The sequence below is a fragment of the Biomphalaria glabrata genome, chromosome 5, assembly GCF_947242115.1.
Source record: "Biomphalaria glabrata chromosome 5, xgBioGlab47.1, whole genome shotgun sequence".
In the NCBI taxonomy this organism is placed as follows: domain Eukaryota; kingdom Metazoa; phylum Mollusca; class Gastropoda; family Planorbidae; genus Biomphalaria; species Biomphalaria glabrata.
In genome coordinates this window covers 8510473-8538153 of record NC_074715.1, presented here as the reverse complement: position 1 = coordinate 8538153, position 27681 = coordinate 8510473, and the positions used below count along the sequence as shown (strand labels likewise).

Genomic DNA, 27681 nt, shown 5'->3' with positions numbered 1-27681 from the left:
AATTACTCCGTCGATACAAAAAGTAGAGACGTGGTCGTGTCGAAAGTGTTGCAGATTCTGTTGTAGTGTTAGTTAAAATAACAACTTGATACCACAGGATACGGAGATTTAATCATGTTATTATTATTATATTATTAATATTCATATGTACCAAATGATTTGATAGTTATGAAGATATTGTTAAATCCTAGGTGTCAGTCACAAAGACCACATCACGATAGAAAAAATAAGAAACTGGTTTAACATAGCAATAGGACCCCACGAGGACCTGCTAACCACTGTCAAATAAACGTAAACACAGACTCTATGGCCACATCACAAGGTCTATAGAGGTCGCAAAGACCTTCCTTCAGAGAACAGTACCAGGAAGGAGATGAATAAAGTTCTACCAAAGGCAAGGGATAGAAACGAATTAAGGAATGACGGTTGACTGATCCTTTGTGGTGCCTCAACGGTCCAACCGACTAAGTTGAAGTCAAATGTGAACCTGACCTATTGTCTTGTAAAAAAAACAATATCTTAATCGACCTTCATAGGTCGCTACTGTTTGGAATTATGTATTATACGCAATCTACGGGATACTACTTATAAATTGTTGTTTTCAAATTAGTTTCACTTAAATACATTCTACATAGATTTTCTCTCTTTAAAAAATTTGTTTTGTAAATATAGTAATTAGTATGACATCAATTAAATACTATGGTAGTGTGATTTTTTAATTTTTTTTAAACAAAAAATCTTAAACAGTTTGCATAAATGTGTTGAAAATGTAGTCGTGTGTTATACCCCTAACTAAGAAAAAAATCTCTCTTTCTTTTAACTTTTAATAGTGAATAGTTGTCAAAATGGTGTGTTTTCATGAGAAAACTGTTAGCATAGTTCATTTTAAAAATTACTTTTTTTTCTATCAGAAAAGAAAAAAGTAGCCATAGCATCAGAACTTTAAAATGTTAAAAATAGCATAATGCCGTATTATCGATATCTAACATACGGACAGACGAACTTTTTACACTGTCCTAGTTGCGGCTTTTTCCCTTACGGAGGCCGCTAAAAAAACTTTATAAAACTAAAAATTGATAGTAAGATCATTGGCATAAAAAAATAACGCACTTTGGAATCTATTTGAGAAAAAATTGCTAAGAAAGCTATAAATTCCCATGTGACTCAGAAAGATAGTCATGGTGTCATTGTAATCCTTACATCAACCCCATATAATTATGTAGATTATTTTAATGTCGTTTTCAGTTTATAGCCTATAGATCTAGCTCTAGTTTTCTACATGTATCTTAACACAATCTGCATTATATCTAGATCTAAATCTGAAAGTAAATACATAATATAGATCTAGATTCAGATCTACACCTAGATCAATTCTCTTTGCACATTGACTATAAGTTTGGATATAGACTTAGAGGGATCAATATTATTAATTTAGAACCCGCCCAATATTACTATAGATCTAAATATAGATCTAGATATGATTGATACGCTAATGAATAAAAGTACAAGGTGACCGAGCAATGTCTACATGTCAATGTAAATGGCGATTAGAAAAGAATGTCTTTTAAGTTCCCACATAGAACTCGCGTAAAACGTATTCATCTTTTTTTTTTACCCCGTAAGGGGGAAACCGTCTATTAGTTTTGTGCAAAATTTCCGTCTGTCCGTCCGTCACACTCAGATCTCAGAAACTAAAAGAGAAATGAAAAATATTATTTCACCATCCAATGCGGCTTGCAAAATTTAGGTGCAACGGCTACTTTTTGTTCTCTAAAAGCAAAATTTTTAAGCCGCATCTCATGGTGAAATAATATTTTTCATATCTCTTGTAGTTTTCGAGATTTAAATGTGACAGTCGGCAGGGCCGGTCCTACAGGTTGCTAGGCCCTATGCGAAACGGATTGCGCGAGGTCTAATTTGGGTTGAGATAAGGATATTAAGTGAAAATTAAGATTTTGTATTAAAAAATAAAGTCGTCTTTGCAATGTAGTTATACTTTACCAAGTACAAAATCACTGTCAAATTAACTTTAAATTTACTTTAAAGTAGATATTAGTTTTCCAACAAAAGCCGATAAACATTTAGATCTGCATATTGAAAACATAAAAAGAAAATCTGATTACAGACCAACAGAGCTCAAGGAAATAGTGAACTGTTTTCTACATAACAATTACCCTAGCAATCAGTGGATCAGAGTTTACACGGATGGCTCATCCCATAAAGCCACCACAAATGGAGGAGCTGGAATACTTATCGAATGGCCAGATGGAGGAAAACTAGAAAAATCCATTGCAACTGGAGAGCTCTCTGACAGTCACAGAGCAGAAAGGGAAGCACTAGCACTAGCTGCTACCATGCTAGCAAATCATCCAAGTTCCCCTCACAGTCAGATTGTCTTTCTAACAGACGCGAAAACAACTCTCCAAAGCTTGCAAAACTCTGATTCCCCTTATATTAAAAACCTCAGAACAGCACTTACAAAGCTCAACAACAATAGCAAAAAAACTGTTATTCAATGGATACCAGCTCACATACAACTAGCAGGAAATGAGAAGGCTGACACACTCGCCAAGAGTGGGAGAAAAAACTCACAAGTAAACTCTGCACTCTATCCAGAAGAAATGAAGAAATTAATTGTAGATAAAATAAATGAGAAATGGACGAGCTCCCATCCAAATCACAAGAAAGAGGACGCTTACTATAAGCTATCCCGACAAGACCAACGTCTAATCTTTCGACTCAGGACCGGACACAAAAGAGTGCGACAACACATGTTCCGGAAGCTCAAAATTGGAACCAGTGAAATCTGCCCATGTGGAGTATCACCAGAAAATTCCGACCACGTCCTCCAAAACTGCTCTCTCTACCAAGAGGCCCGTATAATACATTGGCCCCAAATCACCCCAATAGAAAGAAAACTATATGGAGAGCTCCCTGATTTGGAAACCACTGCGCAGTTCATCTCATGTATTGGTCTAGTCATATGAACACTCCAACTTAACAATGAGAACGATGAAGAAGAAGAAGAAATTTAGATCTGCCTTTTAGATTTAATATTTCCCAGTAAAATATCGAGATAGATTTAGATCTATATTTGTATGCCAGTGACTATAAAAGTAAATTAAGTATTTGAACTTCTTGTTTTGTTTAAAATTTTTATTAAATGAAAGCTGACAATGCCGTTTCGTTTTTAATCGCAAGTAGGATTAGCGTTACTGAATGTCTCCCCGAAATGACATTTGTCATTTTTAAGGAGATTGGCATCAGTTTTAAAAAGATTTTTATAATTTCAGGAGATTTTCATGACTTTTTCTTATATTTTATAATTTCAGGAGAATTTCAAGAACGCTTTAAGTTAAAATGGTTTAATTTAATAATTTACACCTAGAATTCGAATTGCGCGGGGTCTATGAAAGTGAGGGCCCACTGCGACCGCATAGGCTGCAGTGGCCTAAGACCGGCCATGACAGTCGGAGAGACGGAAAATTTAGCATAAATCTAATAGCGGCTTTTCCACTTACGGGGTTTTCTAAAACGTATATGATACAGAAAGCATTGAGTTAGTATTCTAAAATGTATTTTTTCAAATCAATTTTTGGACAAAAAAATCGGAGCAGTCAACTTATTCCTCTAATCCTAACCTAACACCCAATAAAACCTACTCAGCCCCAAAGAACCCTTAAAATGGACATTAACGGAACTTGGAAGCATGGTATCGAATGATGCATCATTTTCAAGTGAAATTGATAACCGTCTGGTTATGGCAAGTAGTGCTTTTGGATGCCTTTGGGAATGAGTTGGCGGCTTAAATCACTCCTTCTGCCAACCAAATTCAGTGTCTACCAAGTAGTATGGGTACTATGCAAAAAGCAACTAAGGCTTCTTCAATGTTTTCACCAATGATTTTTTCGCTCCATCATGGACATAAATTGGCAAGACCGCACTACAAATAGCAATGTTCTAGCGAACACTGGTATGGACAGTATAGGGGACTTTTTATAGTCCAACAGCTACGCTGGTGAAAGCACTATCAAGTATGGGGCAGGAGCGTTTGCAAAAGACAGTCTTTTTTGTGATGTCCCACGGAAACACTTTAAAAACCAGCTTAGGTATCAACTTGCTTAAACTGACATGGAAGAAGACATCTGACAGCTGTAGATTTTTTTCTACAAAGGCCGCGCGATACACTTTATAGGTCAAAAGAAAATCCACTGTCTAGGACAGACGTAGACGTTCGAATAAAAAAAAGAATCTAAAATATCCACAGGCTTCTAATGGTTATGTTTGCGTTGGATGTGGCAAACTATGTGTGTCGCAGCTGGGGCTGCGTAGCCTCGTAAAATGCTGCACCGCCTTAATATTCGTACTCAAAGACAAGGCTTGTAGAAAGGCACCAAGCAAGGAAACCTGCTTCCAGATACTCCCTACACCCATCGTAAAGTTGTAGATATTGGACAATAGCGCTCTTTAGATGCACTAGAAGAATGTATTTAATTATTACAACGCAATATATAAATATTCATACATTTTTATTTTGTATTTTAATAATGCACAGACTCTTAAAAACACTTAGTATATTCATTTATTATGGAACTAAGGAAGAAAAAAAATGCAGTGGTATGTTTGGTTATTGTGTTTTGCGAGCTTTATTAGCTCTTTCTCTCCTGACTTGACCCCATTAAACAGGGCGATGTAAACATGGACGGACGGACGGACACACCACACAAAACTAATAGCGTCTCTTCTTCTTTATGAGGCCATTAAAAGTAAATAAGCTATTCACAAAAGCCAATATCTATCTTTATTAACAAAATATATCTAACTTATTACCATGGAGGAGGCGCGGTGGGTGAGCAGTAAAGCGCTTGGCTTCCGAAGTGGGGGCCGGGGTTCTAGGTTTATTAATCTCGGGATCTTTGGCCGCCTCTGAGTCCAACCAGCTAAAATGGGTACCTGAAATTAATTGTGGAAACAAAAAGGCCGTTGTGTTGGCCACATGACACCCTTGTTAACGAAACAGATGACCTTTACATCATCAGCCCTATAGACCACAGGGTCTGAATGGGGAACTTGTTTTTTTCTTATTACCATGGGTTACCTTTATGAAAACTAATACAACCCAGTATTACTGTAGAAAACGTTTTTGTATTTTTTATTGACAGTAGTTTTTCTTTGGCTTTTCAATATGGTATTTATTAAACGATTGGTAGCATTCACTTGTTAATAATGATCCTTGGTTGGATATGGGTTAAACTAGCCAACTTCCAGAAGGAAAGCGTCTTTGACGAAAAGGATCTAATGTAATTGAAGTAATCAATTGAAAAAAAAAATCAATATAGAATCAAAATATAGATTAAAAAAAAATAAAAGACGTTACACTTTGAATTCAAACATATTTAACATAACTTTGAACAAAATGAAAAGAGAGGCCCATGAGAGCAAACTTGAGCGCATGTGCAGAGGGGCTAGAAATAAATATGTATAAATATAATCTGATGTGAAGACTATTTGCATATTTCTTTTAAATTTTAAGGATAAAAATTGATCATTACATTTCTGAAATTGATATAAAAGCTTAGTATATTCAGCTTTACAATTCTAAATTAATTTTTGTTTAAATCTTGTGTATAAAATTTGTTTTTAAAATTCGAATGCGATCAAATATTAATAATAATTTTTTTTTTCCATTGTGACAGAAAACAAAGTTTTTAAAAGAATTTTGTAATGTGTTAAATTTTTTTTCCAATAGTACCTTTTTGATTGAGAAGGAAATGTCAACTACTTGTGAGATATACAAAGGGTTTGTAAAGTTTGTACTGTCTATAATTAAAGAAAGGAATGCTGTTGCTGTTTGTTTCAGGCTTAGAATTAGTCCGCAGGGATTCGTTTGGTTCTCTTATATAGCTAAGTCTAAAAACAAAGTCTAGAAGTTGTATGATATAATTATAATTCTATAATTAGATCTTTACTACTCATATAGACTCTATGACTGATCTTACCTAACTGGAGGCACTGCATCATATATGGGGCTCCATCTGTCTTGGAAAACAATCGACGCACCCAGATGAGAAACTGGCTTTTTTCGTCTTAAGTCGGGGCAGAATATGGAATGACTGATCAAGCCTATTCTGGAGAGCCAGAGTTTGTAAATGCATATGCATCAGTCATAGGGCTGGCTGACGGCATCTTTCTCTTTCTTCTTATTGACTGACACATCTTTGTTTCTTTTGTTCTCGTAGAAGTTCATACCAGCACGTACAGTCTCTCTTTGGTGTTGAGTTATCTCTTTCCGCATACTTTGGTCGATGCCCGTGGTTCTCAAGTCTCTGTAGGTTAGTCATGGGTAGCCCCTGAGTCTGACTCCCGCCACAATCTCAGCGTATAGGATGTCAATAGGGATTCTTCCATCTGGCATGCGGGTGACATGACCGAGCCAGCGTAGTCTTCTCTGTGTCAGAAAAGCTTAACGCTGTGTATTTTAGTTAGTTATAGAAAGCCTATTTTGAGCGTATTTTGTGCTATCTGTAGTTCAGAAGAAGCATAAACATAAAAAAAATTATATATTAAAATTCATTCCCAACTAGAAGTATAACACTGATAGGTTTAAATCCAATAATATGATTTTTTTTTAAAACAAAAACAAAATAAATTAAAGAGATCTAATATTAATGCAGTTATGGCACGATTAGTCTTTGGAGCGAAAAATGTTTGTCTCATATAAAGGGAAAAGTTTTGCGTAGAGACTGTGACGTAATTATTGAAAATAAGACTAGGATTTTTGAAAAGATAGCGAAAGTAAACACAGAAGACTTAACTCTTTCTCTCCTAATCGACGATACCATCGTTGATTATTATTATTTTTTAAAATATTAAGCAGTAGAAGAAATGTAGCACCAATTAGGTTAAAGTGAAATAGGTACCGAAAAATTGTAGTAACAAATAGAAATAGTACTATACAATTAATATAAGCCTAAACCATTGAGTTAATGATGTTAATGTTAATTGATTAAACTGATAAAAAATGTTATTAAATGAAAAAGAGATATTTCTTTGACAGATCAAAAGTTTAAGCCTCCTAATGACAACTGATAAAGAGAAGAACATTCGAGAGATAGTCAGAGCACTAGACAGAGTGAGTGAGAGTTCTCTCCAAAACGAAGAATGCAAGCAAATTTGTGGAAATCTTTTGGACGCATTTTACTTTGCTTGTAAAGCGAAGGTAGAGTTTACAAAAGAAGAAACAGAATCCTTAGGTTTTTCTTTAGTCAAAAACATTGACAAGATACTTTCTGGTATTCTTCAATTTGCATATTTTTTCGAACCCAGAGAAGGCCCTTGTGCACTAAAATATAGATCTGCTTTGCAATATGTTTTGGACGAGTTTAAAGATTTTCAAATAAATGAATTTTTAAATACTGGGCAAAATGTATTAGATATTAAAATCAAGCAAAGTGATGCGCTAAAAAATTTAGACGACGCAATAGATTTTTGGAAAGAAGATTTAACTGTTGGACTTGACATTGAAGGTTACTCAATTGAAAGCTTGTATAGGCCGGATGACATACCCGAGCATCATACTTGGTGGCTTCCTAAAAACTATCTGTCTAACTCAGTGTTGTCTTCAATACATTGCGGGCTTTCATCTGAGCCCAGCAGGCACGGAGAGCGAGAGAACTTCAGTGAGGGAGAAACAATATCAACCAATATTTTTCTCATTTGTATTGTCATAATTGTTGCTCTAAAATTGAAAAAGGAAGAGAAACACTTATAGAACTGCCTAGCTACCAGCTCTGAGTTATGTCTCATAGTGGTTCTACGACTAAAGGCTACCAACAAAACAAAACAAAAAAGAAAAAAAAAACAATGATAGTTTTCGTTCTTTAAAGATTTTGAAAATATTTAACCTTAAATTTTTCTTAGAATTTTATTCCTTTTAGCAAGTTATTTTAAAATTGTATAATTGATACATTGATTTATATATTGTTTTACTATGCTTGACATAAGAACATCTTTAAATGATTATAACCGAAGAGAAATTAACAATTTGTCGCGTACTCTAGAAAATGTTGGATTGACAGAAGCAGAAGCTCATGACTGGATTGGTAAAGACGAATCTCTCTTCCATCGCCAATTTGTTTCTTTATATGATGTAAATGGACAATTAAAAATTCATCCTTTGGCTTTATTTGCTCTAAACAAAAAAGAAAAAAATGATATTGAGGAAATAACTAAAAAGATAAACAACGGAGATTTAAGCATTTCTTTATCTGTCAAAAATAACCCGGCAATATTAAAAAAATACGAGATTCAGTTAGATAGACAAATTATCTTTAAAGAGAATAAGCTTTCAGAATTGTTCGGAAAAAATTTAAGAGATGTAAAGATTAATGGTAAAGCTATATTTGCCAATATAAAACCTTTTGAGATCAAACGTATGTATGATCTTTTCATGAATAATTCAAAAATAAAAAATTATGTTCAAGTGATGGAAAAATTTGCACAATTAAATAAAGTAGAAAATGTTTCAGATTTTTGTGCATGTGGGGAGTATATTTACAGAGAATTGAGTAAAAGCATTAAAGAGGCAACCAAGTCTTCCCAATGTCAAGCTGACATACAACTAAAGGAAAAAGAAACGCTGAATGAATTTATTTGTGAAAATACTGTTAGAGATATGTTCAAAGACAGATTTACGACCGTAGTAGATAATTGTATACATCTGATGACAACTAAGGGCTTACATTTTTCAAGTCCTATGACATATGCAAATCATTATGTTAAGCATGCGGTCGAGACTTGTTGTCCAGAAACCGCTACCGAAGAAACATATCTAAGGTTAGCAAACAAACATGTGTCGGAGGGCCAGGCAGATGTAACACTGACACAAGATGGAACTTTTCTGAAACATAAATACCAGCATGACAACAAACTAGTTATACTGGTAGAGGATGTAAATACCGGGAAAAAAAATATTGCTACCTTTTTTAAAACCAAAAATTAATTCCTTACTCAATATAAACATAACAAATTATTTTAAATTTAATATTTTATATTTTTATAATTTTCTATACGAAATCAACTGATCCAAATTTTATCTAACTACATAGAGTTTGTTTTCAATCTAACTAAGAAGTGGTATCTAAAGGCTCAACCCATGAGTCATCTTTTTAGTAAGCAATGTAGATGAAAAAAAAAACAGGTTTTAATATTTTCAGCACGAATATTAAAAACCACAAGATACACGCTATCAACATACTTAATCTCCCATCCCTCCTGGCAAGAATGAATGAATGAATGGCTAACGGTATACTTTTAGTAAATGATTCATCGGCTTCATTTTCTGCTTCTACCTTTTTTTGTTTTGGAATCTTTATCATTATTGTTATTCTTAAATGAACATATTATTGTTAATTACATTTTACTTAAATACGTAATTGAAAAAAAAAATTGATTGTAAAATATAAAATAATAAACCTATTCGTACAATATTAATCTTTTTAAGCCTTCTTAACACTTGTCTCCCTTTGTCCCCATCTGATAATTATCAGATTGGAACCCAGGACCCCAGGTTGTGAAGCCAAGCGCTTAACAACTCAGCCACTTCATATCAGTTATTCAATTTAAAAGCCATACAATTGCGAAATCTTGATTGACGAAAATCTTCTATTGTTTTCTAGGTGTGAAATTTTATTTTAGTTTCAAATATATTTTGACAAATATTTTTATAGTTTTATTACAAATATATTTATCACATTTGTTACAATATAAAATATTTGACAAAATTGTATGCTAAACCATTTGTATATTAGAATATTAGAGTTATCTTTTCCTTGATTTTTTAAACAATGTTTTCTTCGGAAACATTTCATTTTGTCACCAATGAGAAGTTCACTGTTTACGAGCCTTGGATGCACAAGCACTTCATTTAGCGCTGTTGGTGATTTTGCTCTTAGAAAGGACAAAGTGACGCGACAGTGAAAAATACTCTACTCTGTGACTATTTGTCCCATTCACTTCTTTGAGAACTTTTACTATTTTGTTCTCAAGTTAGTTCCATGTTTACATGTATAACTTATTGCACACGTTTTCTGTTTACTAAGAATTATGTTTAGATCACAGAAACTAGAAAAGATATTTTAGATATTTTAGACATTTTAAAGTTCCAATGCAACGGCTCGGTTTTTTTTTTTTTTTGGAAAGCGAATTATTTAATTTTGAAAAGTAAATATGCAAGAAGATCTTAATTAAATTAAAAGTATACAATTTCTACAACTATTCACTATTAATAGTTAAAAGCATAAATAGCTACATTACAACGTGTGATGATATTGCAGTATATTTTAAAATGTTATGTAAATGTTTTTGATATTTTCTAACAAAAAATTTTTTTTATTGCTATAGTGTTATGTGTTATGTAATATACGCTAATTACATATAAGCTAATTACATTTTAAATAAATATTTACTTTTGTTTGAAAAGTGTAACACTTTATTTAGTATATATATATATATATATATATATATATATATATATATATATATATATATCATGGGCGTAGCCATGGGGGGTTGGTGCTCAATATATTATTGATCAAATGAGATGGATGCCTGGACATTAACTGTGGTCGGAACGATGTCGCCCACACACTAGTTTCCATCTCCACGCAGCTGATGTATCCAAACGAGTGGCAAAAGTTTGGGGTCAGCGGCATTGCAGGCTCTGCCAAGATGTAGCACTAAATGCTAAGAACTAACTAGAGGGTCCCCGGTTCTTGGTTTTCCTTAGGGTTGACTTCCAAAGCCTTTTGGAGCTTGGGTAAAGGATTGAATTAAGCCTTCCTTCTTCTAGGTGGGTAGTCAGTCATAGCTAACGAGCCACTCCTGGCATAATCACAAAAAGCTCACATTTTATGGAATATAAGAGGGAGTAGCCCTTTTTTTGACTTCGTCGATTACACAGCACGGAACGTCCAAAATTGTTATAAATCTTTTAATCAATTTTATGCTAATAATTAGCTTTATCTAGCACTTAAGACCGCAATCTGAGCTACATTCAGAAAGGATATTAAGTGATCTTGTTTTGTGCCCTCCAGACAGAACCTTAACACACCGTTTTACAATAGGTAAAAAAAAGGTTAGAAAACTTAAGGTTTTTTAATTGCATAATCTAGGGGTGGAAAATGTTTTTCTATTGAGAGCCGCATTAAAAAATTACGTTTGGGGGCGGCATATATAATACGTATTGAAAGCATAGAAAAATAAGTTAGCTAACAGTCTTTCAACCTCCATAGATACTGTATTAAAAATGTACACCTTTTTTACACTACCGATTGAGGAATTACAACAAGATTTAGCGATTTTGTTTTGATTGGCTAAATAAATCGCGCAAATGATTATAAATAGTACTTAATTTCTGAAATAAGTTATTTTCTTTAAATGCCAGGAAGTCAATTATTTTCATTATTTATTTATTTATTTTTTTTTTATTTAAAAAAAAGACATGATTGTTAATTTTAAACAACTAATGAAAAGTACTTTGAAAATATCAATCAAATATTTATTAAACCAGAACCCAAAGCTCCAAAGTAGCAAATACATGATTGAGCTCTGCGAAATGTTTATGGCTTTTTTTACAGCTTCGAACGCCAAGTGTTTAAATATATATTTGTGAATATATATATATATTTATATTGTTACGAATCTCACAGTCCAGGCTCTCTGCAAACTGCACCATTCACCACCAACTTAAAGAACTTGACAACTCAGGGCTCCAAAGTAAAGTAACAATTTAATAGTTGAATAAATAACAGCCAATACTGTACAATTGGCAACACGTACACTGTACAAATATCTTTCCGATAACACCGTACCGCTGTATCAACTCTTGCACTGGCCTCTCCGTCTCGTTCTGGGCTTACACTGGGTTCAACAGTTCAGGACTGACTTCACACACTAGGCTCGTTGTGTCGGACTCGATCGCAGACCAAGATCAAGACTAAGACTAAGACTAAGACTGCTTTATTGATCCTTACGGAAATTAGTTGTGATTACGTCTCAACCGTACTTGACAGTACTCCGCACTGAACCGCCGTAATGCTCCGTACAGAACCACACCGTTGAACTGTGCTGTAGTCGATCGTGTTCTGAGCCCTGTCGTGAACCTTCTGTCGTGGACCGTCTTGACTGCGACACCTCTGATCTTTATATAGGGTCCCTGCTGGCCTTCTAGAACCGGACGGAACATCGCTCGATGTTTCTAGCTTAGTCACATGAATACAACTCTCATGACGCTCCTGAGCTCTGTTCACGACGGCGATCCTTCCCGAACCGTCATGTTGACACTCGTCTCGGCCGACCGTCATAGCTCGTCACGGTTGACCCCTCGTCTAGCGCTGGCCTGGGGCGATTTGCGTCGGCTGACTACACACACACCACTACCCCCATCTGTGCCACCACCAGGTTTATAACAATATATATATTTGTATATATATATATACATATATATATATATATATATATATATATATATATATATATATATATATATATATATATATATATATATATATATATATATATATACTCTGCAAGCACTTAACAGCAGCACCTCAAGCAGCCCAAGAGAGTTGACAGCATTAATTGTGATAATCCATCAAATGATGTCAAAATTTAAATATTGATATCACACTACTGGACACTGGCATCATGGAAATGAAAATGCAGATAAACTATCAAAGGCAGGATCATCTATAGAACAACTAGATAGACCTTTTAACTACCTCATCCTAGGTCCATTTTGTCATTAGTCACAAAGAGGAGTGGCTAACCCAATGGGCAACAGGAAACACAGTCAGAGCCATGTACAAAGAAATGAAGATGCCTAACAAACTGGACAGTATTAACTTCTTCTCCCTCAAAGTGAAATCTACAATTTTCATAATAAGAACAGGACACACACCTCTGTTAAATTACCATCTGAACAAAATAAATTCCACACAACTCCTCTTTGTAGACACTGCACCCATCCTTATGAAACCCTAAACCATATCCTTTTTGAATGCCCCTCCCTAATCCACCTTAGGCAGACCCTACTTCCACTCCAGCCCAACATAACCAACACCCTGTAAGGCAGTGCTGAACAACTGAAGAAAACAGCACACTTTTTTCCTTGGCACAGTCTGCAAAAGAGCTCACAGCTCAGCAGCAAAAAGCTAGCTAGATGAAAAAGATTCCCCTATCATATCTCAAGAGCTAAATTTTGTACAGTTGAGTCATTAAAAACAAGGTCCAGTTCAGATAGTAAAAAATAGTGACAATCTATTAATTTCATACAAATCTTTTGTAATTAGTATATATTTCTCTGGCCTATCGCAAATCAAACCTTCGTATTCAGCACCACACCCGGATAAAGACCAGTACCCTTTCAGGGTCGACATTATCAAACGGTGTTTTTAAGTTGTGTGCTCTATATATAGACGAAATGAAATATATTTATTCAAAGCTTGTTTAATAACAAACCATTTACATTGTTCTCTATGTAAAATCCACAGCCCTAGTTGACTCATCCATATTTCTTCCACGTGCAGTGCACGAAAAATCATCCCGCAGTGGCTCTCAAACTGGTGTAGCGGACACACAGAATTTTGCGAGACCACCAAAGGGTTCCGAAGAAATATAAAAATTGTATACAATTAAAACCAGTTCTTCGTTAAAAGGCGAGTTGACTTGCTTGACTAATAATCAACTTGCCCCTCACTGCTGTTTACTACTGTTTGTAAAATGTTTTACATGTTTCGGATGTTCCTTCAGAGCGACATGTGAATACCCACTTGTTCTCCTCCTTCTTGTTATTTCGTTGGGTTACTATCCTCAGAAATAAGAGAGTGATCTTTCCTTTACTCCTTACTACTCGTTTAAACTGTTGAGCGAAGAAGAGAATTATATATATATAGATAGCTTTTCTACTTATACTGTTTGTATTGTATTACTTATTACATTATTATTCAAGAATACTTTCTCTACTGGTCTTAATATTTGTATGCATAATATGACACTTAGGGACTGATGATCTTATAGTGTATAACGTGTTTGTTTATAGTTATACAATGCTTTTCAATAGAGTAACTCTGTGTAAGTATTTGTAGGGATACTAAGGCCTCCTATATCGTTGCCCTTCACTATTATTTACATGTTTATGTTCCGATTACTTTTAGGCGGGGTGATTATAGTGTAACTGAGTTGTTGTTTTTTGCGAGCGTCTAGCGCGTCAGAAGGTCATGTCCAGTGTGTGTGTGTGTATAGTGCTGCAGCAGTGTTATGCGAGACGTGCTGGTTTCATTCAATGTTTACTGTAGTCTAATTTTGTCGAATAAAGCCATGGTATTGGTAGACTAGTATTTCTTGTTTCATGTTTGTTTGTTTGTAAAATGTTTGTAAAATGTTTTACATGTTTCGGATGTTCCTTCAGAGTTGAAGATAGTTTACTTCCTAGTCCAAACCTCCCGCAGGACGACGGGGGATGGGTGCGGGCAGGGTTTGAACCCTCGACCGTCGATAAATCCGAACGACAGTCCAGCGCGCAAACCGCACGACCAGGCAGCCATCATTACAGTCTACCTTCGGGTTTAGTTGATTTAATATAATTTTTAACTATTTTTCTGGGATGGCTTACGAGGCCGATGATGCGATAATTTTGACAGAGTTGTAATTGCCTTTTCTTTGCAAAGGTGATGATGAGTAATTGGGTCCAGGTTCTGGGCAATTCTTTTGACTACACATCTTGTTGCGAATCGTACAAAGTGCCTTTACCATCGTTTCTCCTCCCGCCTGTAGAAGTTCACCAGAATAGTTCATTGTCCCTTTTTCAGGGCTTTTACTGCTGATGTTACTTCCGAGCAAAGAATTGGATAGTCGTCGATGTTGGAGACTGGCGGGACATTTGGTATCTCTGTATTTCATAAGCTTTCAAAGTTATACAACTCTGAACAGTATTCCGTCAATCTTTTTAATACATCTTTTTCCTCAGTTAGGCATTTTTTCTTCGCTTCTTTCATTCCCTTTCTAATCCGTTTGTTAACGCTTTGAATACGTGGACATAGTTTGGGTGTGACATTTTTTTTTCCCTTTAAGCTCCCGTCGCTTGTCACAGAGCTGGAGTATATCCTCTGTTACCCAGGGATTTTTGGCTCCTTTTATTTCCAGGTCTGTGTCTGCTGTGTTTAGCATATTGTGTCGATATTATGTTCATTGGAGTCCAAAATATTGAGGGCTGCAAAGCGTCCTTCTACTGGTACCTCGAATATGGCAGCAACTTGGGGGTCTTTCAGTTTATCCAGGTCAAATTTTATCCTGGTAGGTCCTTGTTTTTTTTTTACCTTTTTTTAGGTTTAATTTGAAGATCATCGTAGCAAGGTCATGGTCGCTTCCAATGTCAGCTGCAGGAAAACTTCTTGTTTCGGCCGTATGATATGCTTGTGTTATATATAACACTATTGGGGAATTAGTTATTTGTTTCGGGAATAAGGAGAAGTTTTTACTTAGTAACGATGACTTGATAGACCTTTAAAAAGTAAGAACACCCTAGGAGACGCTACAAGCATGACGCTTTTCTTATCACAGTAGAAATAAGCATTATATAGAAGGTTAGTAAAAGATGATATTCGACGATTCCCTTCTTGAGTATTAAAAGTGTTTGTTGTTAAAAAACTTGCGTCGACAACCTTTATCGATTGTTGGCCTTTCGTCGGTGTTTCTGTTTCAACATTGAGTTCGATGTTACCTCTATTTAAATTTGGTTGTATTTCAAGTACTAGACACCGCGGAAGCGCTTAACACTTGTCTTAAAACGCTTTTGCATCATAATATAGTCGATCTGGTTGTAGTGTTCTCAGTTAGGACTGTGCCATGTGGTTTTACGCGATTTTTTTGTGGCATCCTAGTGTGTTAGCTAGTAAGACATTGTTGTATTTCGAAAATTCTAAAAGTCGTTGACCTCGATCATTAGGCGAGAGGTTACTGTATAATCCATATATGCCTTTCCAGGTTTGGTAGGAGTCGCTTCCTACTTTGGCATTCCAGTCTCCTTGTACAACAAGGATTATATTATATTTCGTAACCTTATTGAATACTTCCTGTAATTGCTCATAAAACTCTTCTACTGCCTCGTCGTCGTATGTTGATGTAGGAGCGTAGGCTTGAAAAATGGTGATATTGAAGGGTGATGCCTTTAAACGTATGAAGATGAGTCGACCAGACATATGGTAACAGTTCACAACACAGTTGAGCAGTTCCTGTGTACAAGAAATCCTACTCCTTGTTGTGGACATCTTGTAGTCCACTGTAGTACAGTTTATGGCCCTCTTCTGTGGTTGTTTCCCCTAAGTTTTTCCAGCACATTTCAGAGAGTCCTAAGATGTTAAAACGGAGTCGGTTAAGTTCATGTGTGAGCTCTTCAACTTTTCCTTCGTCTCTTAGTGATCTCACATTCCATGTTCCTGTGGTGATTTTATTTCTAGTATTTATTTTATTTTTGCATGGACCAGTAGTATACTTCTCACCTCTGCCCTGGTCTATGATGGTAGGCGTGGCTCTTGGTAACCCGGGCGACGGCCGAGCGGTATGAATTTATTAACTATAATGGGTATTTGGGTAACATTGGTAACAAGGGCTAGAAACTTGCATAGCTGCGCACATCCCTCTCCATGCTTGACCGCAGCCGATTACCTCTAAATAGGTGGTTCGTCTTGGTCCTAAACATGTGGCCTTTGTAGTTCATCCTGGGACTCTTCCGCCCAGGCCGATGACCTTAGTCTAGAGTGAGGGTCTTTCGCCAAGTGTTGCCATATTATCACCACCCTAACCCTAACATTGTTCTGTTCTCATAATTTTGTATTAACATACTTTTTGTGTTGTTGATGTCTGCTATTTATGCTCCGCCATGCTTTTCAAATTTTTTAAATTTATGCGATGAAAGCTCAAACGAATACTAATAGAATCATGTCTTATACATAGAATTTTATTTATGTTTAATTTAATAATTAGCAAATATATGAAGTAGAATGTATAGAGTATGTATGTATGTATGTATGTATGTATGTATGTATGTATGTATGTATGTATGTATGTATGTATGTATGTATGTATGTATGTATGTATGTATGTATGTATGTATGTTTTTATGTATGTACGTATGTATGTATGTATGTATGTATGTATGTATGTATGTATGTATGTTTTTATGTTTTTATGTATGTATGAATGTATGTACGTATGTTTGTATGTATGTATGTATGTATGTATGTATGTATGTATGTATGTATGTATGTATGTATGTATGTATGTATGCATGTATGTATGTATGTATGTATGTATGTATGCATGTATGTATGTATGTATGTATGTATGTATGTATGTATGTATGTATGTATGTATGTATGTATGTATGTATGCATGTATGTATGTATGTATGTATGTATGTATGTATGTATGTATGTATGTATGTATGTATGTATGCATGTATGTATGGGAGACGAGCGCAAGCCAAAGGCAGTCTTTTGTGAGCTAAAAGGTAGTAGACGTAACAGAGGCGCCCCACGGAAACGCTTCAAAGACCAGCATAGGCGTCAACTTTAATTTGGCTGACATATAAGAAAGAACCTGGTTACATGCGGCCTCAGAACGAGACAGCTGGATGTCACTCACGAAGGCCGCGGGATACACATTTAAGACCAAAAGAAAATCCGCTGCCGAGGACAGACGCAGACGGCGAAAAGAAAATCTAAATCAACCACCTGCGGACAATGTTTATGATTGCCCTGGATATGGCAAAATATGTAGGTCACAACTGGGGCTGCGCAGCCACGAGAAATACTGCACTCCTCACTGATCTTCGGACTCGAAGACAAGCTTTATTATTAGTATGTATGTATGTATGTATGTAGGTATGTATGTATGTATAAATGTATGTATAAATGTATGTATAAATGTATCTATGTATGTATAAATGTATGTATAAATGTATGTATGTATGTATGTATGTATGTATGTATGACTTGCATAGAAATAACACTGTTTGACCAACCTTGATAAAATTTGCAAATAAGCTCCTTACATCATGTCGGAGATCGTATTGTGTGTTTAATGTCCCTCCCTTAACCTTCAAGCTCTTAAAATAAAATTAAAATACCCAAATAATCTCTATTAAAGAAAAAAGGTTTTTAACAAATTAGATAAACTCGTTTTCAAATGATTTTTTATTTAATATCAACAAGTCGGCAAAACTGGCAACCTCATTTGTACACTTTATTTTTTTTTTGGTGGCAAAGTGAAACGAATGTTAAGGGAACATTCGCCATGTCTAAAATATATCTAAATCTAATCCACTAGATCAGTAATACCTAATATTCACTAGCGGATCAAGAACTTGGAGTGGGGGGGGGCGATTTTATTCCAAACCCTAACCCTAACGCCCACTTAACCCTAGCCCTAAGCATAAACTCTAGTACAGCATATATATTAGAATAATAAAAATAAAGCAGTGTTTTTCAACTTTCGACGAAAAAAACAAACAAAAAACAGACATGTTGAGGCCTTTCTTTTGACAGCTAAGGGGTCTGGCGGAGCGCTACAAGCTAACCCGAAGCTTCGAAGTCAAAAGCGTTTTCTTGCATTCTTTACTGCAGAAACGCATTCTCCTGACATCTACAGCTCATTATTCATCCTATTAAAACGGAACTTTTGAGAGATATTTTTTCTTTAAAAAAATATTCTAATGTGAATTTTTAGGCCCCTACTACATTGCAAATACAACCGATTAGTTCCTTGAAAAGATTTTCACATATTTTTACTTGAAAAAAAGATTCTAATGTGAATTTGTAGGCACTTACTATATTGCAAATATAACCGATTAGTTCCTTGAAAAGATTTTTTCACATATTTAGATTAAGGCTTTGAGGGTCGCCGACGAAAAAAAAAATATTCGAAAAAAAAAATTAAAAAATTACAGCCATGTTGAAGCCTTTCTCTAAACAGCAGGGGGCGAAGCCCCGACACCAAAAGCCTTTTTTTTTTGCATTTTTTACCACAGAAACGCATATTCTCCTTACATCTACCTCCTATTAAAAAGGACTAATGCTCTGGTCGCCAAGAAAGTGTCCACAGTCTTAAGTCAGGGGAGGACAGATACTTTGGTATTAGAAATTTGGAAAAATAATAGACGCTTCAAGTGCATCAATGTTTATAATCCACCAAAACAAGAACTGGCTTTAGATGTCAGAGAAACAATAACTGTAGACACTATCATAGCTGGAGATCTAAATGCCCATTCACCTTCCTGGGGCTATGATGACACTGATCAGTCTGGTAAAAAAGTTCATGACCTGTGCAATTCTACTAAACTTTTTCTTTTGCAAAATAAACACTCTCCTCCTACTCTTCTGCATGCAAGCAATGGTTCACTATCACGACCAGATCTTTCTTTAGTCTCTGCTAATTTGGAATCTGTCATAACTTATCAAGTACTAGGCGATATTGGTAGTGACCACCTTCCAATATTACTGACTGCCACTCTTTCTAAAATGAACACCAAGACCACTAAAGAACCACGAAAGTGGTGCTATAGTAAGGCTAATTGGAAAGGATACGAGACAGCTGTCGACAATGCCCTTGAAAAAATCCATGTAGAGTCTAGCTCTGTCGACCTTGTGTACCGTCAAATAACAACAGCTATCCTGGGCATGGCTAAAAAGTTTATTCCTCGAACTTACCCTTGTAAAAAAATTCTAAAACTTTCGGACGGCTGAAATCAACAAACTTGTTATGGCTCGGAGAAGGGCATACAAAAAGGTCCAAAAGAACCCAAACAATCCAACACTCAGGCAGAAATACAACAGACTCAGCCTACTAGTCAAAACGTCTGTTAACAGGGAAAAACGAGAACGTTGGACCAACACCTGTGCAAGGTTAAACCTAAGGGATAGCTCTAAGTCTTGGAGTCTTCTGAGAAATCTCGAAAATGCTGGGCGTACGAAAACAGCAACCCCATTATCTTCACCGAGTGGGGTAACCATTTCATCGAAAAAGAAAATTGCCACCTTGTTGAACAAATATTTTGCCAAGATCAACAAGGCTGCCAAGAAGTCCCCAATGTCCAAAGCCATTGATAAAGCTCGCAAAGCTGATGAAAAAAAAGACCGAAAGGAACCACAGACCGAAAGTGCTGAGGGAACGATGAACTCCCCTTTCTCGATAGGAGAGCTTAATGCTGCCATAAGGAAATGCCAGCTTAAAAAGGCTCCCGGGTCGGATGGTATTACCCCCGAAATGCTTAAACATGTAGGGGGGAAAGGAAGGGCCGTCATCTGCCCAGGGCCTGGAAACGTGCCACCATTATTCCTATACCAAAAAAGGGAAAAGATGCTTCCACTGCTGAGGGCTACAGGCCCTTCTCACTCACATCTTGTGGCTGAAAGATGGCTGAAAAAATAATAAATGAGCGTCTGGTTTGGTACCTTGAGAGTGCCCGTCTTATAGCTCCAGAACAGGCTGGTTTCAGGGCTGGAATGTCCGCTATAGACCAAGTCAACATCTTTGTGCAGAGCGTAGCAGATGGATTCCAAAGGACCGAAAGCACATACGCAGTCTTCATTGACTTAAAACAGGCATATGATAAAGTATGGCGGCCTGGTTTGCTTCATAAGATAAGAGCCGTGGGGGTGCGGGGACGGATATATTACTGGATTAGAGACTTCCTTCAAGAGCGTACAATAAGAACAAGGATGTATGGAGAAGTCTCAGGGGAAATGACCCTCGAGCACGGCCTCCCCCAGGGCTCCGTCCTGTCATGCGCCCTTTTCACGGCCTTCATAAATGACCTACCGGCTCAGCTAAAATGCCAAAAGCTGCTATATGCTGATGATATTGTCCTTTGGAAATCCGGAAGAAGCGCAACCTCTATACAAAAAGTGTTACAAGAAGATCTCCATACGCTCTGCTTATACACACAAAAATGGAGGCTAGAAATAAACACCTCCAAGACGGTCTATTCTCTGTTCACGCTCGGGACTGGCATTCTCGGGCAACCTTTCCAGCTCTCCCTCAACGGAGTGGCTCTCAGCATGGAAAAGCTACCCAAGTACCTTGGTGTAACTTTAGATGGCAAACTAAAAATGTGTGAGCACATCCAGGATGTTGTAAGAAAGGCCTCAGGGAAACTTTGCATTGTGCGGAAGCTGGCATCCACGAAGTGGGGAGCCCGTGCAGACATGCTCCGATCCCTGTATTTAGGAGCAGTCCGATCACAGATAGACTACAGCCTACCTGTGCAAATTTATGGCTCTAGGACTGCTCTTGAACAACTTGATAAAATACAGTCCCAAGCACTAAGATTTGTCTGTGGAACTTTAGGACAAGTCCAGTGAATGCGGCTGAAATAATGGCTAATATAGCTCCATTAACCCTTAGGAGGGAAAGGTCAGTACTGACCTGCTATGAGCGGTATAAAAGGCTGGATGAATACCTCCCAGATAGAAAACTAGTGGATGGTTGGAGATGCAGAAGACGTATCCAGATGCAGTCTTTTATGCATCATGCCACTAGACTATCTGATGAAGCTGGCCTCTCCACCAACCAACAAAACATTCAACGCTTTCATCCCCTTCCCCCTTGGTGTCGCCCAACAACCCCAGACATACGCTTGAAATTAGTAGACCATAATGCCACTAAGCAAAGCCGTTCATCTAACGACCTTCAAATCCTAGCTCTGGAGACCATTAATACCTTCAAGCCCAGTGCTATTTTTGTATACACTGATGGATCGGCATCAATAGATTCTGGAAGAGCAGGCTATGGAGCCTACATCGACTTTCTTGGCTCTCACACAGTCAAAATCTTTGGACCATGTGGTAGTGTTTGCAGTTTTGATGCGGAGACCATGGCAGTCTGTGAAGCCTTAAAAGTCATTGACTCTCAACTCGGCGAGGGACATTTGAGGGCAACACAGATTGTTGTGGTCACTGACTCAAAATCTGTACTACATGCTTTGCAAAGCCCCGGACCATGGCCCCCCAATATCAACACTGTCATCATGGCTTCACATAACATCAAACAACGCTATGGCACTCCTGTAATAATGCAGTGGGTACCGAGTCACATAGGTGTGACTGGCAACACAATCGCAGACTCTTTGGCCCACCAGGGTGGGCAAATTCCACCCACTGATCAGGCTGTAAGCTTTCATCAAGCCCTGGCTATAATACAAAAAACAGAAATGGAAAAATGGTTTGAGCGCTGGGACAAGTCCCAAAAAGCCCGTGGAGTCTGGGAGCGAATGAGGCGCCCTGACCGCACTTCCCCGTGGTGGAGGCTGTCCAGGCCTGAGCAAGCTATTATAGCACAGTGCAGGACAGGCCACTGTCCTGTTGGCTCATATTTTTCGCGGCTATGGCCATATTTCGATTCACGGTGCCCTCGCTGCGGGGAAGAAGAGGAAACCGTGCCTCATATTCTGTTTGACTGCCCCAGACTTGCTGATCTCCGTCTCGACAGGTCTGGGAAACCAAAAATTCTCGACCTGTATGGCGACATTCATGCACTACGCAAGACAGCAGGGTTTCTGTCCAGGGCTTTTGCAAGAGAGGATTTGAGCCTCTCAAGCCCTCACTCTAATGGAGTTTGATGATGATGATGATGATTAAAAAGGACCTTTTGAATAATGTTTTACTTAAAAAATATTTAAATATAAATTTACAGGCCCTTACTACAATGCAAATACAACCGATTTGTTCCTTGAAAAGATAAGATAACTCACACATCTAGATTAAGACTTAGAGGATTGCCGCAGAAAAAAAAATTCTTCGAAAATAATTTTTTTAATAAAAAAGCTAATTTGTAAGTGATACATTTTGGTCAATAGGCATGTTTGTTACTTTGTATTTTGTTACGGAACTATAATTCAAAGCTCCTAAGCAAAAACTTTCGGAAATGGGAGGAGAAATTAAGTGAACCAATTAGATTCTACTCTAATTTTTTTTTTTTTTTTTGGCATTTTTAGGATTTAAGTATATATTATTAGTTATAGTCCCAATTTTTTTTTATACAATAGAAAAATATCGAGTAAAGGTTGGAAAAAGGTGACTAGGAAAAAATTATTTGGAGTCAGAATTCATCTCAATTGTTACTCTTATAATGAAAAATTTCGTATCAATTCTAATTTTTTCAAAACAAAGTCTTTCTTAAAATAATTATGATAAATTCGTGTGCAATTACAAGGGAAGAAGGCGATTGCATGTATCGCTCCTCCCACCTGGTACAAACTTTTTTCATTTTATATTTACTAATGATAAAATTTGAAATGTCTTGAAGCATCAATATGTAGCTTATATTATATAAATATTCAATAAATTTTGTTCACAAACTATGATGTATTCATAATAATATTAATATAATAATATAATAATATCGAAACTTATCCTAAATGTTATTGTTGAAGTACAGTAGGTTTTTAATAAATTGCTCACTTTTAGTTTTTTCGCAGTTAATTTACATTTTTCTATTTTATTCCATTCCACCTAATCGGCAAACATACTTAACGGGGGGGGGGGGGCGAAATAATCTAAAAATAGGTTGAAATATAAATAATTAGTTTATATTATTAACATAGCAAGTAAATTCGTAAACAAGTTCTGTGATTTCTTTACTAAAATTCGTCCGCCGTCCCAAGGATCCGAAAGTTGTCATATCTGGCTAATATATGAATAAACTCTTGACAGAACAATTTGTCTAAGTGAAGAGCCTGACAACTTTGGGCTCTGATATAAAGAGAAAGTTTATTGAGTGTAATAAATAATGAAAAGTAAATTATTAAATACTTTATAACAGCTATACACAACTTGTATGTGAATCTTGTATTTTTTCGCTTTAACGCTCCTGGTCCGTGGCTGTGTCAGACTATCTTGACCCAACCGTTTTAGAAAATACACAACCCTTAGTCATATTATCAGATAATTAACATAACACCGTTGAACTACATGGAGAATGTTTACATTATACTTTTTACGTAGCCAAGCCTGTGTAATATCTATGTCAGTTGAATACGCATATGGCTACACAGACCAGCATCATTGTTCAGTTACAAGAATACATGGACGTAGCCAGGGGAGGTTCTTGAGGATCAAGCGCCCGTTCCCCTTCCGCGAGGGGGGGGGTTGCCACTGATTTTTAGCGGCCCCTGTTCTGTTGTCACAGATAAATTAATAAAATACTGTAGACATTAATTAATAATAACAATAATAATAACAGAGACTTTGTGTTTCTACAAGTGGTCATAGACGACTATTTTTGTTTATATTATGTCTTATCCTACTTTCTCACAAAACATTCACTATAAACAATGACGCAATATATATATATTAGCACAGCCCTCGAAAAGGGAAAAAATGCTATTAGTTTGGAGTGGCCTGTCTGTCCGTCCGTCCGTCTATCCGTCCGTCCGTACCATTAATATCTCAGAAACTAGAAGAAAAAATGAAAATCGGAAATCACGATAATTTAGATCATTCAAAGTTCTGATGCAACGGCTATTTTTTTTTTCCGAAAGTGAACCATCTAATTTTAAAAATTATCTATGCAAGCAGATTTTTCATAAAAATACACAACTTTTCCTTTTTAATAGTAATAAACACGGGAGGCTGTTTAGTAGGGGAGATGACCATTTACCATACTTATAACACATTCATGCAAATGGCTTTAGATTTTTTTGTAAAAAAAAATTTGTTACATTTGTATTGCTAAATTATGTATGATCTGTCATACTAACTACTACATTTACACACAAAAAAATGTTAACTATTTTTTTAAAGAGAAAAAAATCTATTTAGTATGCATATAAGTTGGACCTAATTTAGAATAACAATTAAAGAGTAGTTTTTCATATTATCGCGTGAACTGCAATGCTCACACACAACATTAGTATACTCAACCAAAGGAAAAAATGTTTTTTCTTGAGGCTTTGAAAAAGAGATTGAGCCTTTATAAAAAAAAAATCAAAAATCAAATAGAAATTCATTATAAGACATCAGTTAGGCCAGGTTCACATCTAACTTCACATTCACTTTCACCTATCCTTTGGTCTGCTGGACCGCTGGGGCACCACACAAGATATGTCACCCTTACTCTCCATTGTTCTCTGTCATTGGTCTTTGACAGAATTTCATTCTGATGTTCTTTCTGAAAATAGTTGAAACCTGCCTTTTTACTTGCCTATGTGGACCACTTGGGGAACCGAATTTGAGTTTGTGTTCCCACACAAACTGTCTTTGTAACCTTGTTCCTGTAGTATTGAGCCCTGTAATGCTAACCAAACTTCCAACTAGTTAGTGGATCCTTTGAGGGGTGCCTCAGAATTTTCGTTAAAATTCACACAATTTTTTTACGAAACTTATATCAACTCCCCCTGTCTGTCTGTTTGTTTGGCAAAAACTATGTACACGTTATTTCTCACACACGCAATCGAATCAAGCTGAGACTTTGCGAAATTATTTTTTTCCTTGAAACACTAACTGTCTTTGTAACCTTAATTTAATTTTGTTTATTAAACCATCACTTGCCCTAGCGCAGCCAATTTGAATTTGAGTTAAAAATCCCTTTCCATGGAACCCCTCTCTTATATAAAAGAAAAAATAATGCAAACGAAAATCCTCAAATTTCAAGAGAATTTTTATTTTGAAACCCCCTCCGAATTTTTTTTACAATAAACCCCCTCTCTTCAACTTCTCTTCGCAAAGATAGTTATATAATTAAACACATTAACATAGTAATTATAGTTCATTCATTTCATATTTTAATCAAATTAACATTCAAATTTGTTTTTCTTAATCATTTTTACATAGATCTACATTCGTTAGCCCATGATTTCATAAAAAAATTGAATTAAGGTCAATTAGCTATTTTCAGCTCCATTCATAATATTTTTTAAAATCATGAATTCATGCATTCGCTATACTTATAACATCATTATTGTCTTTAATCGTTTCTAATGCATTATATCAGTTACTATATCAGCTATACGCAAGTTAAGACCTGCGGGCAGCGGGTAATGTCTTTATACTATAAAGTGGAAAGTAAGGCTTATGTATGTATGTATGTATGTATGTATGTATGTATGTATGTAAAAATGTATGTATGTATGTATGTATGTATGTATGTATGTATGTATGTATGTATGTATGTATGTGTGTATGTATGTATGTATGTATGTATGTATGTATGTATGTATATTTCAGACCTAGATCTGTACATAATCATTCTCCGCTTGGGTAAACCATCTATCTCTGTCATCTTTGTAGCCTTTAGATGATACTTATATTAGAAATATCTAGATCTAGAAAGTCTAGATCTACTTATTATCTTACATTTTATACATAATAATTTTTAAAAAATACATTCTTCAATAGCACTCTACATCAAGACAAATGCCCTGACCTACGGATATAAAAAAGTATAATACACGCTATATAATAACATACACTATACATAACAGGTCAAAAATATCAAAAAGTATTCTAAATAAACATATTTATATATTATATGAAATGGGTGCTTAAAGGCAAAGAGTTTTAACAACATAATTACACAATGACTATGAAAAAATATTTCATTGGGTTAAGATGACCGGGGATGAAGTGACCAGGGATGACTTTTTTTTTTTTTTTTGTAAAAGCAAGACTAGGTTTTAGGCAGAGCGAAATAACAGCGGATGTTTACAGAATACTTCCGAGATGCCTTGGAGATAGAAAGCTTGAACGTAGAGAGTTAGCCGACGTTCGACGGATCCCTTCATTGTTATTAAACTACTTGTTCGATATTCAGTATCAGCGTCGAGTAATTTAAATGATTATTTCGCCTTTTGCTGATGTTATTGGATGTCTTTGAATGTTAGCTCCGTTTGATTATTTGCATTAGACATTGCTGAAGCGCCTAACAATATATATATATATAATATCTACATATATATATAGATATATATACACTGCTGGACAGCAACAAATGTGAATGCCCTAAACGGAAGTCTGCACTGGTGGCATTAGAGTTGGCTCGGCTAGATGTAGACATAGCTGCCCTCAGTGAGGTACGCTTGGCAAGCCAGGGGTCGATAACAGAAAGAAAGGCTGGCTACACACTATACTGGTCCGGAAGAGCCCCTGAGGAGCACAGGCGATCGGGGGTGGCCTTTAGATAGAAGAGAGCACATGGTTGTATGCGGCCTCAGAACGAGACAGCTGGAGGTTACTCACGAAGGCCGCGGGATACACATTTGAGACCAAAAGAAAATCTTCTGCTGAGGACAAACGCAGACGGCGAAAAGAAAATCTGCGGACAATAGTTATGCTTGCTTTAGATTTGGCAAAATATGTAGGTCACAGCTGGGGCTGCGCAGCTATGAGAAATACTGCATTCCTCACTAATCTTCGGACTCGAAGACAAGCCTTATATATATATATATATATACATTCACATAAACAAAATATAACAACATAGTGTTTTGCAATAAGAAATACGTCTTTTGATATGTGTAGATTTTAAATAAAATAGATCATGGTAAACATCTCTCTCTATAATTCTCTTCATGGCTCAACCACTTTTGAAACCACCATGAAGTCATGGAAAGATTACACTTTTATTTTCAAC

At 36.2% G+C, this 27681-nt stretch overlaps 2 protein-coding genes across 2 annotated transcripts in view; one reads left to right on the top strand and one right to left on the bottom strand.

Annotated features, from left to right (window-relative positions):
* The window catches only part of LOC106076304 (uncharacterized), a 114503-nt gene that overhangs the window by 48618 nt on the left and 38204 nt on the right, over positions 1-27681 (bottom strand). The window lies entirely within an intron of this gene.
* On the top strand, positions 5461-9034 carry LOC106063039 (uncharacterized). Its single transcript, XM_013221346.2, has 3 exons — positions 5461-5479; positions 5697-5800; positions 7058-9034. The coding sequence occupies exon 3, from the start codon at positions 7991-7993 to the stop codon at positions 8999-9001; it is 1011 nt and encodes a 336-aa protein (XP_013076800.2). The 5' UTR covers positions 5461-5479; positions 5697-5800; positions 7058-7990; the 3' UTR covers positions 9002-9034.

Bases quoted from the DNA above. Each gene is read 5' to 3' on its own strand.
- LOC106063039 (XM_013221346.2), top strand. From the start codon at position 7,991: ATGCTTGACATAAGAACATCTTTAAATGATTATAACCGAAGAGAAATT.